Source organism: Homarus americanus, unplaced genomic scaffold, assembly GCF_018991925.1.
Source record: "Homarus americanus isolate GMGI-L3 unplaced genomic scaffold, GMGI_Hamer_2.0 scaffold5589, whole genome shotgun sequence".
Lineage (NCBI taxonomy): Eukaryota > Metazoa > Arthropoda > Malacostraca > Decapoda > Nephropidae > Homarus > Homarus americanus.
The window spans coordinates 2,074,373-2,090,351 of NW_024736650.1; the positions used below are offsets into that span (position 1 = coordinate 2,074,373).

The 15,979-nt window shown below is 42.6% G+C and overlaps 1 protein-coding gene across 1 annotated transcript in view; it reads right to left on the reverse strand.

Annotated features, from left to right (window-relative positions):
- LOC121872227 overlaps nucleotides 1–15,591 on the reverse strand; it is a 30,930-nt gene extending 15,339 nt beyond the window's left edge. The window contains exons 1-3 of the mRNA XM_042374894.1: nucleotides 15,456–15,591; nucleotides 14,794–14,970; nucleotides 8,898–9,224 (exon numbers count right to left, since the gene is read on the reverse strand). Coding sequence (XP_042230828.1) covers nucleotides 8,898–9,224; nucleotides 14,794–14,970; nucleotides 15,456–15,571 — 620 coding nt within the window. The 5' untranslated portion in view covers nucleotides 15,572–15,591. The remainder of the gene's footprint in view (nucleotides 1–8,897; nucleotides 9,225–14,793; nucleotides 14,971–15,455) is intronic.
- Nucleotides 15,592–15,979: the final 388 nt, after the last annotated feature.

The window sequence follows — 15,979 nt, forward strand, 5'->3', positions numbered from 1 at the left end:
CTGGTTGGATAGTTTGAGTACCTTTGTAATGTCCCCTTTGTTTAGCCCTGCCTTCCACTTATACACCTCTATCAGGTCGCCTCTCGCTCTACGTCTCTCGAGGGAGTGCAAATTAAGATGCTTTAACCTGTCTCTATACTCAAGGTTCCTAATGCCCGGGATTAGTCTTGTCATTCTCCTCTGAATTCTTTCCAAGGATTCTATATCCATTCTGTAATACGGTGACCAGAACTGAACTGCGTAATCCAGTTGTGGTCTCACAAGAACAAGATACAGTTTTAGGATGACCTCGCTAGTCTTGTAACTAACACTCCTTTGTACGAACCCAAGTACTTTATTAGCCTTGTTACGAGCAAAAACACATTGTTTACTTGGCTTAAGGTTCCTACTTATCATTACTCCTAAATCTCTCTCGCAGTCGGATTTCTCTATGGCATCATTGTTCATCTGGTATCTGGTTTCCCTGTTTACATCTCCTATACTGAGTACTTTACATTTGTCCACGTTGAATTTCATTTGCCATTTTTCAGACCATTCGAAAAATTTGTTTAAATCTTCCTGTAGTTTTGTGGAGTCCTCGTCAGATTTAATAACACGTCCTATTTTAGTGTCATCAGCAAATTTGCTTATGTTGCTGTCTATGCCGATATCTATGTCGTTTATGTATATAATAAATAATAATGGTCCAAGTACTGAGCCTTGGGGAACTCCACTTGTGACGTTGCTCCAATGGGACTTAGTGCCATTAATGCTCACTCGCTGTTTCCTGTCCTGTAACCATGCCCTAATCCATTTAAGGATATTACCTTTGATGCCATGTGCTTCTACCTTTCTAATTAGTCTTTCGTGGGGGACTCTGTCGAAGGCTTTGCTAAAGAAATATTGACTGGGACAACATTGTAGGCGACTATGAATCTGAAGACTTCCTAGACGCAGTACAGGACAATTTTTTTAAACAACTAATTACAGAACCTACTGGAGGTGACAATATATTAGACCTGGTATTAACAAATAAAGAAAATATTATCAGAGATATCACAGTAGGGGAAGAACTAGGTAACAGTGATCACAGAGAAATCAGGTTCACCCTAAATTGGAAAACGAAAAACAATGACAATATGGTCAGAGTCCCAAACTTTCGGTTGGCGGATTATCAGGGGTTAAGAAGGTACCTAGGTGAGGTCACCTGGGAACAGTCACGTCAGTTCCCAGTAGGAAGGGGTGAGGTCATAGATGACACAACAATTGATCATGACTATAATATATTCACTAGTATACTACATAAAGCACAAGAACAAAATATACCATACAGAAAAATTAGGTCAAATAAGAATGAGCCAAGGTGGATGACCAGAAAACTTAAACATGACATAGGAATAAAGAAAGGAATATATAAGAAATTAAAGGGAGGGGAGGAGCAGCTCAGAAACAGGTATAATGAACTATCTAGGAATGTTAAGAAAAATGTAAGGAAAGCAAAGAGAGACTATGAAATCAAAATAGCAAGAGAATCCAAGGCGAATCCCAAGGGATTTTTCCAGGTATATAGGACAAAGGTCAAGGACAAAGTTGGGCCTTTAAAGTCAGGGAGGGGAGAATTGATAAATGGTAGTGAAGAAATAAGCAAAGCATTGAACAGCTACTTCTTATCAGTTTTCACAGAAGAAATTTGCGATGAAATTCCAGAGGTGGAACTGATATTTAAGGGAAAGGAAGAAGAGAAATTAAAGAATATCAATATCAGAAAAGAGGATGTTCTTAAGAAGATAAATAAACTAAAGAAAACAAAATCCCCAGGGCCGGATGAAATTTTCCCTCGAGTCTTGAAAGAGTGTAGGGAACAGATTAGCGGACCCCTCGTAAACTTATATACAAAATCATTAGACACTGGAGTTGTGCCAGCCTTGTGGAAACAGGCAAATGTAGTACCCATATTCAAAAAGGGAGACAGAGCATCAGCGTCAAATTACCGGCTGATCAGTTTGACGTCAGTAGTGGGGAAATTTCTTGAATCAATTATAGCAGACAGCATCCGATCGCATCTAGAGAAAAGCAAATTAATCTACGACTCTCAACATGGGTTTACAAAGGGAAAATCTTGTCTAACAAATCTGCTAACGTTTTTTAGGAAAGTCTTCGAGGTAGTAGATAATGACGAAAATTACGATGTTATTTACTTAGACTTTAGCAAAGCATTTGACAGAGTACCGCATCAGAGGCTTCTGAGAAAAATTAAGGCTCATGGTATCGAGGAAAGTTTTAAATTGGATAAAATCATGGCTCACCGATAGAACGCAGAGGGTCAGCGTAGATGGTGTTAAATCTGAGTGGGGCCGTGTAACCAGTGGGGTTCCCCAGGGGTCAGTACTAGGCCCACTCTTGTTCATAATCTACATAAACGATTTAGATACTGGGATCAGCAGTGACATAAGGAAGTTTGCGGATGACACCAAAATAGGGCGGCAAATTTATTCAGGGCAAGATGCAAATGCATTACAGGAAGATCTAAATAAACTGCAGGGGTGGTCTGAAAAATGGCAAATGAAATTCAACACCAGCAAGTGCAGCGTACTTAATATTGGAAGAACAAATACTTATAATGTATACAGCCTTAACAACATCAACCTAGAGAAGTCGACTTGTGAAAGAGACCTAGGGGTACTTGTAAGCCCGGACCTACGGCCTAGAAAACAGTGCGTTAATGTTCGAAATAAGGCAAACAGAGTATTGGGTTTTATATCTAGAAGTGTAAGTAACAAGAGTGCAGAGATCTTATTGCAACTATATCTTGCGCTAGTCAGGCCGCACCTCGATTATGCGGTCCAGTTCTGGTGCCCTTATTATAGAATGGATATAAATTCACTAGAGTCGGTGCAGCGAAGAATGACAAAAATGATTCCGGGACTTAGAAACCTTCCATATCAGGATAGGTTAAAGAAACTTAACTTGCATTCCCTAGAAAGACGAAGAGTGCGGGGAGATATGATAGAAGTATTTAAGTGGGTGAAAGGAATCAATAAAGGGGATATAGATAAAGTTCTTATAATATCCGAGCAGGATAGGACTCGGAGCAACGGATTCAAGTTGGATAAGTTTAGGTTTAGGAGGGAGATAGGAAGAAACTGGTTCACAAATAGGGTGGTGGACGAATGGAACAAGCTTAGCAACTTTGTAGTAAGTGCGGGAACTCTGGAAAGTTTCAAAAGGAGGCTAGATAGATTCATGGATGATAGAGAGTGGTAGTAACTCTCGACAGGAGCTGAGATGCACAGGCCAACCGGCCTATTGCAGACTCCTTATTTTCTTATGTTCTTATGTAAAGTCGAGATATACCACATCATAATTGTGCCCCTCGTCCACCGATTCGAAAACTGATGAAAAGAATGTTAATAGATTAGTTAGACATGAACGTCCGCTTGTGAAGTCATGCTGGGAATCATTGATCAATCGGTGCTTCTTCAGGTGATTTGGAATCGAGTTTGAAATGATTGCTTCCAGTAATTTGCCTACTATTGATGTTAGACTGATTGGGCGGAAGTTAGAGGATAGTGATCTATCCCCCTTCTTGAAAATCGGTATTACATTCGCTATCCTCCAGGATTCTGGTACTACACCTGTTTTTAAGGACATGTTAAACAACTTTGCTAAGGGCATACTAAGCTCTTCCTTACATTCCTTTAATACTCTGGCAAATATCTCATCGGGACCCGGTGACTTATTAGGCTTTAGTTTGTCTATTTGCTTACTAACATCGTTACTAGTCACTACTATCTCGCTTAATTTGTTTTCTTCACTATCTCTGAATAGAGTCGGTGCTCCGGGTATCATGTTTAAATTTTCGGTGGTGAAAACTAATGAAAAATATTTATTCACATTAGTGCTCATTTCTCTGTCGTTATCAGTGAGCTCGCCGGTGTCTGACCGTATTGGTCCAATCTTTTCTCGTGTTTTAGTTTGATACATTTGGTAGAATCCTTTGGGGTTTGTCTTCGCCTCCCTTGCAATCCTTACCTCATTATTCCTCTTGGCTTTCCTTATCTCGGTTTTAACCCTACTCGCCAATACCCTATAATAATCCCGGAGGTAAATTTCGCCACGATTTATCCTTCTACCTATAGCCTTCCTTTGGCCAATGATGTTCTTTAAATAATTATTTATCCATTTAGGGTCATTTTTGTCTGATCTGAGTTTTTTGTATGGTATGTTCTGCCTTTGTGCATTAAGTAACTCACTATTTAAATTTTCGTGGAACTCGGCAATCTCAGATCTCGTTATCAGGTCTGTGTCATCTGTCAGGTTCACGGCCAAGGGCGACACCCCTCTCTCAGCTGCCTCTTTAAACTGTCAAAGTTTGCCCTTCTGAAATCTGGTACTTTAGTGGAATTTTCCTTACGTCTGCCCTGAAAATCTAACTGGAATCTAATTTCTTTGTGATCGCTGTTTGCAAGTTCGTTCCCTACCTCGACATTGCTAATGAGGTTTTCTCTGTTTGACAGAACTAAATCGAGTATATTATATCCCGGGTGGGTTCGGTTATATGTTGACTTAGAAAACAGTCGTGGATCATCTCGAGAAAATCCTCTGATTCTGAGTTACCTGTAAGGTCAGTCCAATCTATTTGGCCAAGGTTAAAGTCGCCTACTATACAGACTTTGTTGTGTATGGAAGCCCTGCTCATTTCATCCCAGATAAGTCGCTCATTGAACTCTATCAAGATTGGGAGGTCTATATATTACTCCTGTGATTAATTTTTCCCTACCGTCGATTAATTCTATCCAAATTGTTTCTGTACTCCGCTCAGTTTTTATTTCCTTATTTATTTCACACTTCAGATTATCCCGAACATAGATTGCTACTCCGCCTCCCTTCCTGGTCTGCCTATCGGTATGGAACAGTTTGTAACCCGCAATTTGGTATTCGACCGGTAACTCACGTGTGTCTAGGTTGATCCATGTTTCAGTGAATGCTATTATATCGATTTCTTCGGTACATACCAAGGCCCTAATATCATCCATTTTGTTTCTCATACTTCTACTGTTCGCGTAGTATACATTTAAGTTGGTCGTGTTCTGAGTCCTCCCCTTACCGCGTTTAGTTTTAAACTCTCTATCTAATTTAGTTTTGTCATCATTCCTAGCACAATTTCCCTGTAATCTTTCACTTTGCTTACCCTCTCCCACTGCAGTCTCCTCCACCCCCGTGCTCATATGTTCTCCTAGCAGTTTAAAGACTTCGATATCTTTTGAACTGCCTCCTCTAGAGCCCCAGCCAGGGTTGCTACTCCATCCCTCGACAGGTGCACCCCATCCCTAGCATAAAGGTCCCTTCTGCCGTAGAAGTTGTCCCAGTTGTCAATGAATGGGACTGATATTGACTTGCAATATCTGTCAAGACGGTCGTTGACACCAACTGCCCTTGACAACCATTCACTGCCAACTCTCCTTCTAGGCAGGACACAGCATATGATAGGGATCCCTCCCTTAGTCCTAATACGATCTATAGCTGCCTTGAACTTATCAAGAAGCTCCTCGCTCCTACACCGGCCAATATCATTGCCTCCTGCACTGAGGCAGATAATGGGTTTGTTCCCATTACCAGACAAGATATTGTCCATCCTGTCAATTATATCCCCCACCCCAGCTCCTGGCAAACACATCCTCATCCTATTTATGTTTTTACCATAAAAAGCCCTGTCCAAGTACCTTACCTGTGAGTCACTAACAATTAAAGTTTTTATACCTTCCTTGTGAGCCCTGTCCCTGACTGTACTAACGTCCAATTCGTCTATCAAGGGACTGAACGAGTTGGTACACTTAGCTGCTGACGTCGTTGTTGACGTATCCTTGGTGTGTTTTTTCATCACCAGTTTGGTCATCCCTCTCCTTACAACCTTCCACGCGCTTGAATTTTCGTCAGACACTGGCTTTCTTGAATTTTCGTCAGACACTGGCTTTCCCTGTCCCGCCTCCCCCTTCAATCTCGCCATCTCTTCTTTTAATTTCAGGTTCTCCAACGTAGCCCTCTCTATTTCTTCCTTGGCCCTCTCCAATTCTCCCATGGTCCATTCCAGCTTGGCCAACAAACTCGAAGACCTCAGACCACACATAACGCTGGCCATATCTGATAATTATCCCTCGGGAGCTAACCCTGCCGTGACCTTTCCCCTAGCGAGGCCAGAACACAACTCCCTAATGAATGCAGCGTCACGCGTGGGTGACAGTTAGTGGAATGACCATTGTCATGATGGCGGTTGATTTGAAAATTTAATTTGGGGACTGAGTTCACAATTACTATTAAATTACAAATACATGATTATCATTTAAATTACAATTGTAATTACAATTAACTGATAACTTTTTCAATTACAATTACAGTTCCTATTTTCTTGTAATTAATTACATTTCAATTAAATTACAAATACAATTACTCCAACCCTGATTGTTAAAGATCAGCAACAAGTGTTGTCTTTGAAGAATCACTGTTCTTTTTTCTCCAGACTCTATATAGCTTCTCAAGTGCGAGTTGGAGAACTTGATAAGTTCTTTGATCGTGAAAACCAAGTATATACTCCTGTGATGCCACAATTTGGTAAACTGTGACAGGGGACTAAATCAGATCATGTGGGATGTTTGGAGGATCTAGTACCACCAGATGTGAATGCTGATACATCTCTCACTGACGTCATAATCATCGATGGAGATGCTATTGTGCACACGCTTCAACCAGGTTCTGCTTAGACATTAAATGACTATGCCATGCATGCATTCTTACCTTACATAGAATCCTAATTGCAGAAGGATTTTCGTATAGAAGTTGTGTGGGATGAATACCTTCCCCGTAGTATAAAGGCTGGTACACGACAGGGAAGAGGCAAAGAAGTGAGGACACGTATGGAAGTGACAGGTTTCATTCCTAGAAACTGGCAAGAATTCCTTCGCCTGGACGAAAATAAGTCTGAGCCATTTTCTTTTTTGGCATTAAGAGTGGTGTCGATGAGTACAGAGAAACGGGTTATCAGCGCACATCACGCAACCGTTCTCTTCACCCAGTATAGCGACGCATCCTGTGTAACCATGAAGAGGCAGACACAATAATGAAGCTGCACTTGGAAGATGCTGTAAATGAGGGTTAGACCACGACATCAATATGCACTGTCGAGACAGATATGGTAGTCTTCGCTGTTGAATCAGCTAATCGTCTGAACATCGATGCACTCTGGGTTTCCTACAAGGCAGGGAAAAATGTGAGTCACATTCCAGTCAATGAAATTACCACAGCAATGGGACCCAATCGCTATCTTGCGTTTCTAATGTTTCATGCTTGAACAGGATATGACAGTGTGTCATTCTTTGCAGGCAGAGGAAAGAAAACAACCTGGGAAGTCGGGAAGTCTTATGATGCAGTGATTGCAGCTTTTGGTGCTTTGGGTGCAACGCCTAAAGATGGAGAAGCCTGAACAAGACACGAAGGGTGTTCTCTTATCCTATTGTATGACCAGGCCCGCAAAGAGCACTTCGCTCAGAAGGGAAGAACAATAGAAGGAATACCGCCAACATACCATGAGGGCTGTGTACCAAGCATGATGTTGCTGGGTACAGGCGATGATTGCAGAACCTGAGCTTCCTTCAGCAGATAAATGGGGTTGGGTTAAGAATGATGAAGATGAATGGGATGTTTACTGGACCACTTTGCCTGAAGCATCAGCTGCTTGTCGTGAGCTACTACAGTGTGGTTGCAAGAAGGTGTGCAGAGGATACGGCAAGTGTATCAAGGCAGCTCTCCCAATGTACTGGCCTTTGTCTGTGTGTGGGTCAGTGTGCTGCTGAGTGTGATTGAATGCTGCAGATATCCAATAGACTACAACTAATACACTGTAAATTGTAAGATTATGCAAATGATGATATTCTAATTCTTGTCTTTTGAACATAAGTTTGGATAGCAGCAACGCTGGAAATATTTTAATGAAGAATGATATTTATACTAACTCTGTATGTCAGTGTGTTAAAACTTGATTATTTTAGACAAGGCACTGTTTTCAATGTTTTATTTTGACAAAGAGCTCATGCACAATGTCCTGCAATCGAAAAAGGCCCTCTGACCATATTTTCTCATGATTGCATGATATTTTTCCATAATATATACATCTGATGGCTCTATTGTACTCCTTGACCCTGAAAACATGGGTAAAGACGCTTCTAGTACAAGATTATCTTGTTTAGTATTAAAGTTAGGCGCAATATTGATTTTGCAATTATGGCGGAACAATAATGGCCGCAACGACCATCACAGGAAGAATTTTTAGTGACCGTATAATCAAAAAGCTTCCTTTAAACCTACCCTAGATCTCTGCCAAATTTCATGCTTTTATCATTGTCACAATTCTTTCACATATCTGCTTCATTATTTTGTGGTGTGGATGTAAGAAGGGATGCAGAGGTCTTTGCAAGTGCATGAAGGCAGCCCTCCCTTGCACAGCTCTTTGTCAGTGTGGTGGATCCTGTGCTGACTGAGCTAGTGGCTGGAATGAAGTATGAAATGAAGTATGAAAATGTATAAAAACATTCAGATCAGTTGTACATTAAAATAAAAAGATTTTTTGCCGATCATATGGAGATAACCTAATAGACTATAGTATAGGCACCAGAGCAGCAAGTGGAGGCCATTTTGGAAAATGGCCGCCATTGCTCTCACGGGTCAAATCTGCGATGTCCCTATGGCTAAAACTCTTTAACTAGGCATACCCTAATTGTGTGCCAAATTTCATGCTTTTATCATAAAAGGCACAGCTTATCCACATATCTGCTGCGCTATTACCCTCTCTCTGTGTCTCTCATCTGTCTCTACTTCGTTTTTCATAAATCTCTCCCCATCTTCTAAAAATCTAACCTCTCACTCACCGAGCATCAAGAACACGGTCCTCTCCTCGCACAATCCGCAATGCTTCCTCCAGGTCTGGCACTGACTGGCTCGTCCGTACATCTCCTCCTGTTCCTCCCCCCTCGTCTCGAGCACCTGCTCCTCCTCCTCTTCTCCCTCCTCTCATGCTGTCTTCACTGTTTTTCCCAGCGGTCGTCTTGGCAGCCTTGGCAGCTCGACGTTGACGGAGGGGCTCCCTCAGGAATTTGATCATCAAGGTGTCTTTTTCCTTCTTCCGCTCACTGAGAATCTGTTCCCGCCGCCGCCGTTCCTCAAGTTCTTGCTTCTGCATCTGACGGTCTCGTGCCCTGGGGGAGAAACACGTATCACGTGGTTAGAGCAGGTCACACCTCTCTGGGGTACAGCGTGGTGGTAGGGGGTACGTCACACCCACTAAGGTACAGTTTGGTGATAGAAGACACATCATAACCATTGTGGTGCAGTGTGGTGATAGAGGACACGCCACAACCACTGTGGTACAGTGTGGTGGTAGTGGACACGTCACAACCACTGTGGTACAGTGTGGTGATAGGGGGCACATCATAACCACTGTGTTACAGTGTGGTGGTAGGGGGCACATCACAACCACTGTGGTACAGTGTGGTGGTAGGGGGCACGGTACAACCCTCCACGGTTGTGTCGCAGTGTCATGCTCTACAGGAGACCTTTACCTGATGTCAGTGCCACTCCTCCACTAGGGGAGTCACAGTAAACCTGGAAGCAGAGGAAGAAGTAAAGGAGGGATTGGAGAAGAAGCTGACAGTACAGAGAGAACGGAAATGTAGGTGTTAGTGGAGGCTTGCTGTGTGAGGCATTGTGTAACCCGCCAACAGCCCAACACGGGCATACTGTGTTAAGTGTCCAGGAACAAACCTGCTGCTAATAGATTACCTGACATCTGTGCTTTTCTGCGATAGTGGGAAGAAACATGGATAAGGGGCGTGGAAACAGTGATAGAAGAATGAAAAATGAAAAGTTATATTCCGAAAATGGTAGCCGGGAGCTTCAATTGTGAGATACCAGGGGGAGATGAGAAGAATTCAGGAGGTCGTCCCAATTATTCAAGTGAATATCCAAATGTAAATTTTGGCTGGGAAATTTTTGTAAAAAGAAATTGATTTTTAGTCTGTAGAAACAGATCCAGTAAGGTGTTTGGGTGGTCAGCTGGGAGCGTTTTCATGTACAGGTATTGTTCTATTTCTTAGACGGCTTTTTGATATGGGCAGGTACAAGGATGAGCTCTGTGATGTCACTGATGATGAGGAACATTTCTTTCCTTATTTCTTCGGGAAAAGGGAGAGAGGAATTTAGGAAGTAAAGAATATACGCAATTGAAAATACTAATGCGACTACTACTTTTTTGTTTGTTTAAATGGCCTCCAGTCTCCCCCAATAGCCATACCTTGGCTACCATTTTATTAACCTTAATATTAAATATCCTAATACATAAGTAGCTATCCTAGCTGTGTTGAGGTAGTTGAGCCGCAGATCTATGCGGCATTCAGTGACTGTTGCCTCATTGTCAATATCTGCAACTGTTGTCGGCTTTGGCGCCGATGCTCTCGTTCCCCTGAGGCAGAGCAAAGCCGACCTAAGGAGAGAGCAGGACAGTCGACATCTCATCCAGGCTGTAACATAACTTCTGGGCTGCTGCTTCTGTTCAGATAGCATCTCCGCGAGTCTGACGTAGAAGCATCTTGCACTTGGTCCCATCCCACCAGAGGTTGCGAACACTAGAGGAGTGAAGCTGCCTCAATCAACGTTCTGATTCCCTCCCCGTATGCCCTTATCTTGTCGCTCTCGTTCCTCCGGTGTGCAGCATCGAGAGCTAAGTTACAGTGACATGCGGCCATTGGATAAAAAGTCCTGATATTGAAGAAGGCTCGCTGTCCCAGCGTCCAGAATCCTCGAGCAGTGACGTCAACATGGGCTTCGTTGGATGTGTTTGAAGTCCTATGTTGGAAATTCTCACCGTCCAATGGAAGGAGGGTCGGTTCTACCATCACGAGAGATTTCCTTCAACATATTTGCTGTGAGATCACTTACTTCGTCATGCCTCATACATACGAAGGCCCCTTTCTTGCACACCATGGCATGATCGACGTCATAGGATGAGCCACACACGCATTGGGAGGGCAAACCTTCTACTAGCCTACCATACCTTAGAGCAATGGTATCTGTAAATTCTTGTTTATTGAGACTGAAACCATTTGCTCTTATCGGTAAGGTAGTTAACCAGCTCGAGGCCCCCACCTCCTGCGCTATAGCTACTTTTTTTCAAATTCTCTGGTACCTGCAGCATCAGATCCTGCAACTTATCACTTTGGCCGTGCTGTCGTTCTGTAGTAATGGACCTTCGAATCTTGTTTACTTCACTGGTATCCACCTCCCCTGTTGCATTCTGAGCTATTATGTGGTCAGTGAGGGCTGCCGTGAGCTTAAATGAGTTTTGATGTTAGGTGGCAGCAATCTCCTCAGGATTGCTCAATCCCATTCCTCCCAGTCTCGGTGGTAGTGCAAGGAGTGATCTTTCTGCTGGGGTTAAGTGAGGGTGTTTCACTAATTTGGGAATAAAATTGACACTGATAGCTTCTTCCAGAGGGTGGAGGAGGGGTCCGATATCAGGAATATGCGCATCAGGTAGTTCCAGCGACGCTTGACTCCATGGGTAAATGCAGCAAGAGTCGCATGTGGCTCTGTGTTAGCAATATCAGACTGAGCTTGGATTACCCTAACCCACTCATTCACCTTTCCCGTTACGTATTCGGTACTGAAGTCTGTCGTGCCGATTACTGCACCTAGGTGTCTTTGGCCATCCTTTGTTATTTTGACTTGCTGGCGTTTGGGTGGTACCCTATTTGTGAACCTCGTGATGTTACCAGGTCCCACCACTTTTTGATGTCCTCCACTTTTCCTGCTTCTGTAAGGTCGTCAGCATACGCCACTTGCTTGACCTCGGTTGTTTCAAATTGTATTGTGTGTTGGAGCACGGATAGGCCTATTGCGTACATTGCCATTGCAACAGGGTCCCCCTGCGTTGTTCCCTCATTTGAATGTATGGTGGTATCACCTCCTAGAGCCTTGTTGTTTACTATATAGAGGTCTGGTGGATTCCTATAGGTGTTTTCAACATACATTGCAAAGCTTAGACACTTGATCTTGATGTTGTGCAGTGCGGCCTTGCGGTTAAGTATGTTAAATGCGTTTGAAGCGTCCACCAGGAGAACGGCCTCACAATCACGCTACTAAAATATCGTTCTCATGGCGTGAATGGCAGCTTCCCCTCCAGCCTGGTGGCCAGCACAAACTTGCAGGTTCCCTGCTGCTGCCCTGACATCATCCTTTACCACCTCCATTTTGCATTTTCCGATGATCCGCCTCAGCACTTCCCCCACCCCTGCAGGCCTACATCCAGGGGAATGAGGTGGCAAGCCGCCAGAGCATGGAGGTGTTGGCAGCACGAGGTTGCTAGCTTTCTTGCAAGGGCGGCAATTGCAGTGCAGAGATCACTTTGCTACGGGGCCAAACATGTTAGTGCTGAGGATGACTCTCCAACCGTTTGCATCCAGACCTGAAGGGTCGGCCCCTCCCTGAGTTTTCAGTGCCTTTTTCCACACCATCCCTCCTGTTATTTTCACGAACGGGACAGCATTTGGTGGGATATAGTCAGCCTGGAACCTGATGCCTTCGTCTTCACTTGCAGGGGGATGTTTTTCCTTCAGTTGTTTTAATGTCTATCTGTTTTTTGGCAGAACCTCACCGGAGGATTCCCCTGTGAGAGATCTTACCCCCAAAGACACTTTTCCCGCACGCATTTTGTTTCCAAACTTTCTTGCAACGTCATCCGTGTTTTGCTTTTCGTCTCCTATAAATTTTAGTCTCTCCTGCAGTGTTCTTGCTTCACATAGGATATCATCAAAGGCCCCATTCTGCCACATTGTCGACCTTCTCTTCATTGGTGCCACATTTTCTTTGTGCTTAGTCTTTGTGTGTGTCCTCTGACAAAATAGATGTGGTATTATTGCCAGTATTTGAAGAGATAAAGGGGCAAGGAAGCAGTCCTGAGTGTACTCAGTTATGAGGCGAGTCATCTCCCGAATCATTTCTTTGGTGGCCGCACACTTGGGTGGTTCAAACAGTTAGCGGTGCGACCAACTGGCAATTTCTGAGTAAGTTTCTTTAACCCCTATAACTCCGCATTTTTCCATCGACATGCCATTCCACTGTGGTGGCTGTCTCTCATTCACCTCGTGGACATCTGCTACTTCTGGAGCGTTTATTGGTACTACATTTTGAGGTTGAGTAGACTCAGTGCTATCATTTAGGATATCATCCGGCGGTTGGGTCCCGGCTATATATCCACTGTGGCCTTCCGTGTCGGCTCCCTGCCATGTGGGTTCCGACAATTGTTTCCCATACTGCAAACCACACATGGTCGGTTGTTTCTCGCACAATCACAGCTAGTGCAATTTTGGTTCTGGCTAGCACAGACGCAACAATGTCTGTTACCCGGCATAGTGTTCTGCACTTTGGGCGACAGTTAGGTCAGCCTCCAACATCTGCTTTGGTCCCATACAGAAGGAAAAACTAGTTCTTATGAGGAAAGGGTGGAGAGGTGACAGGCTGGACTGCTGTGTCCGGGTAGTAGGGGCATACATGCACGCGTGGGTGTGTAGGCCACCCCCCCTGATGACGACAATTCACACATCAGAGTGATACACTGGCTCAAGAATTGTCACACCTAACACTTGTTTATATAACCTTGGCAGAAATAACCACTATTTCTATGGTCGCACTACTACTACTACTACTATTACTACTACTACTACTAATAATAATAATAATAATTATAATAATAATAATAGTAATAATAATGCCTATAACAGCGGCATGGACAGATAATGTCAAGAAGGCTAGGATTATATATATATATATATATATATATATATATATATATATATATATATATATATATATATATATATATATATATATATATATATATATATATATATATATATATATATATATACATATATATATTGTATGAATTTGTGTTTTGAACAAGAAATTGCTTGAACCAGACGTATCGTGGTGATCCATTAGTTGAGAAGGGATTGACTGTGGCAAAGAAGGTCCTCTGGTATAAAGATACAAAGTGGGAATAAATAAAGAAAAAATGAATCTGGAAGGAAAATAAGTTCTGCTTTACATATATATAGTTGTTTTAGGTTGAGCGGGTGGCTAGATAATCTATAGGTGTTGATAGTCTGACTTGGCTTCTTAAGTCATAACTTTACAAAACTCTATCACCAGTGAGACACAATAGATAATAGGGAGGATATGTGACAATAAGGTGGACCACAAACCATGGTGACAAACATACAGTGACACGTCAAGAAGTTTTTGCACACCGATTTAGTGAGAAACACACACGCTGAAGTTACGTGGCGAAGGCAGTTAGTGACCTTGACTGGTAAAGTCAGATTACTTTCATACTTTTGCCGATATTACCCTATGTTCAGGGTTAAACATTACTCTTAATGTCAGGTTAGTGATATTATGTCACTACACGTTACTACAGCTACTGGTGTTACGTTTACGGTTGACCAGTTTATGACTTTTGAGGGAAATTTCTATGACAGGTATTGTTTTTATCATATACTGTAGACAGTTAATTTGTGTCATATTCAAGGTTAGTAGGTCCTATATACAATACTCTGTACAAGCGATACACAAGAGTCACATTAAAAAAATAGTTACATGTCAATGATAAGTCATGTCACTTTCATATGTGACCGGTTGATGTTATGAGCAGATAGTAACAGCATAATGGGTGGATGGGAAGGAGAAGAATGAGGGAACAGTACTACTTACTCCTGACGCTGGCGAGTTTCTCGGGAGAGGGAGCGCACCCTCCTCCAGTAGTCAAGGCTGGTGACATCCCTGGTGGGGCTGGGGCTGCCTGCGCCTTTCATGACGTTAGGGGTCCCAGAGGTGCGATGACGTGGCCTCCTCCGGGCATCCATCGTATCCCCGTCATTGCTAGGGACGCTGTCACCCAGTGTTAAGGATAATAATGCAGAGTTGTGAACGACGGGATGATATAAATGGAGCATTATCTCATCCCAAGAGGTACTTACTATTCATTCGCTTGTTAGATGACATAATAAATACATTATCGAATAGAAGCAAAATATTGGACCTTGGTAAAGATAAGCAGATCATACAACTAAGAGGGTGCAGATGGGAAGAAGTACAGAAGAGAAGAGAATGCACACACCAACACTGAGGCAGAGAGAGACGCGGAGAAACAAGATCATAAACAGCAATACAACTACCAGCTACTGTACAGCCTTATCTTGTGATAGAATTTCCCCCTCACATAGATAAGCTAAGTAAAGGAAACTCTGGCTATGTATTCACCTGAAGCAAGGGATACAAGCACGAGACATGAGTTGACAGTGGGACACCCACACGGATATGTGAAGAAGGTTTCACTACTGTTTACCACCACCAGGTGTTTAGGTATCTCTCACTTGATTTGCTGATCGAGCTGACGTAATGACTTCTTCCAGCATTCAGCTGCACCCTTGGACACGTCGGTATGATAGAATATTGGGTTCCATTGTCTATATGTTTCATATTCATTCATATTTGATTCCACGTATTTTTAAAGCTGAAAAAAATAAAACAAAATTACCATCATACAACAGAACATAATAAATTATAATGGCAAAAGCTATCGAACCTTATTGAGGTGAAGAGGTGGAACATACACTAAAAAAAAAAATGTTTACAAAAGGTTTGAAAACGGTAAACCCTTTTAAGGGTATATGAGCATCAATGGACCCTTGAAGATACAAAGGGTATATTATCATTATCTAAAACCTTACTCTACAAAAGGTATAAAAAGATCAATATATTTAAAAACCTTAGGGTGCAAAAAGGTATATCAAGGAGAAGTGAAACCCTGTGAAAACAACTCGGCACTAATCTTCATCACATTAGCGTTTATAATAATGATAATAACAATAATAATAATAGTAATAATAATAATAAT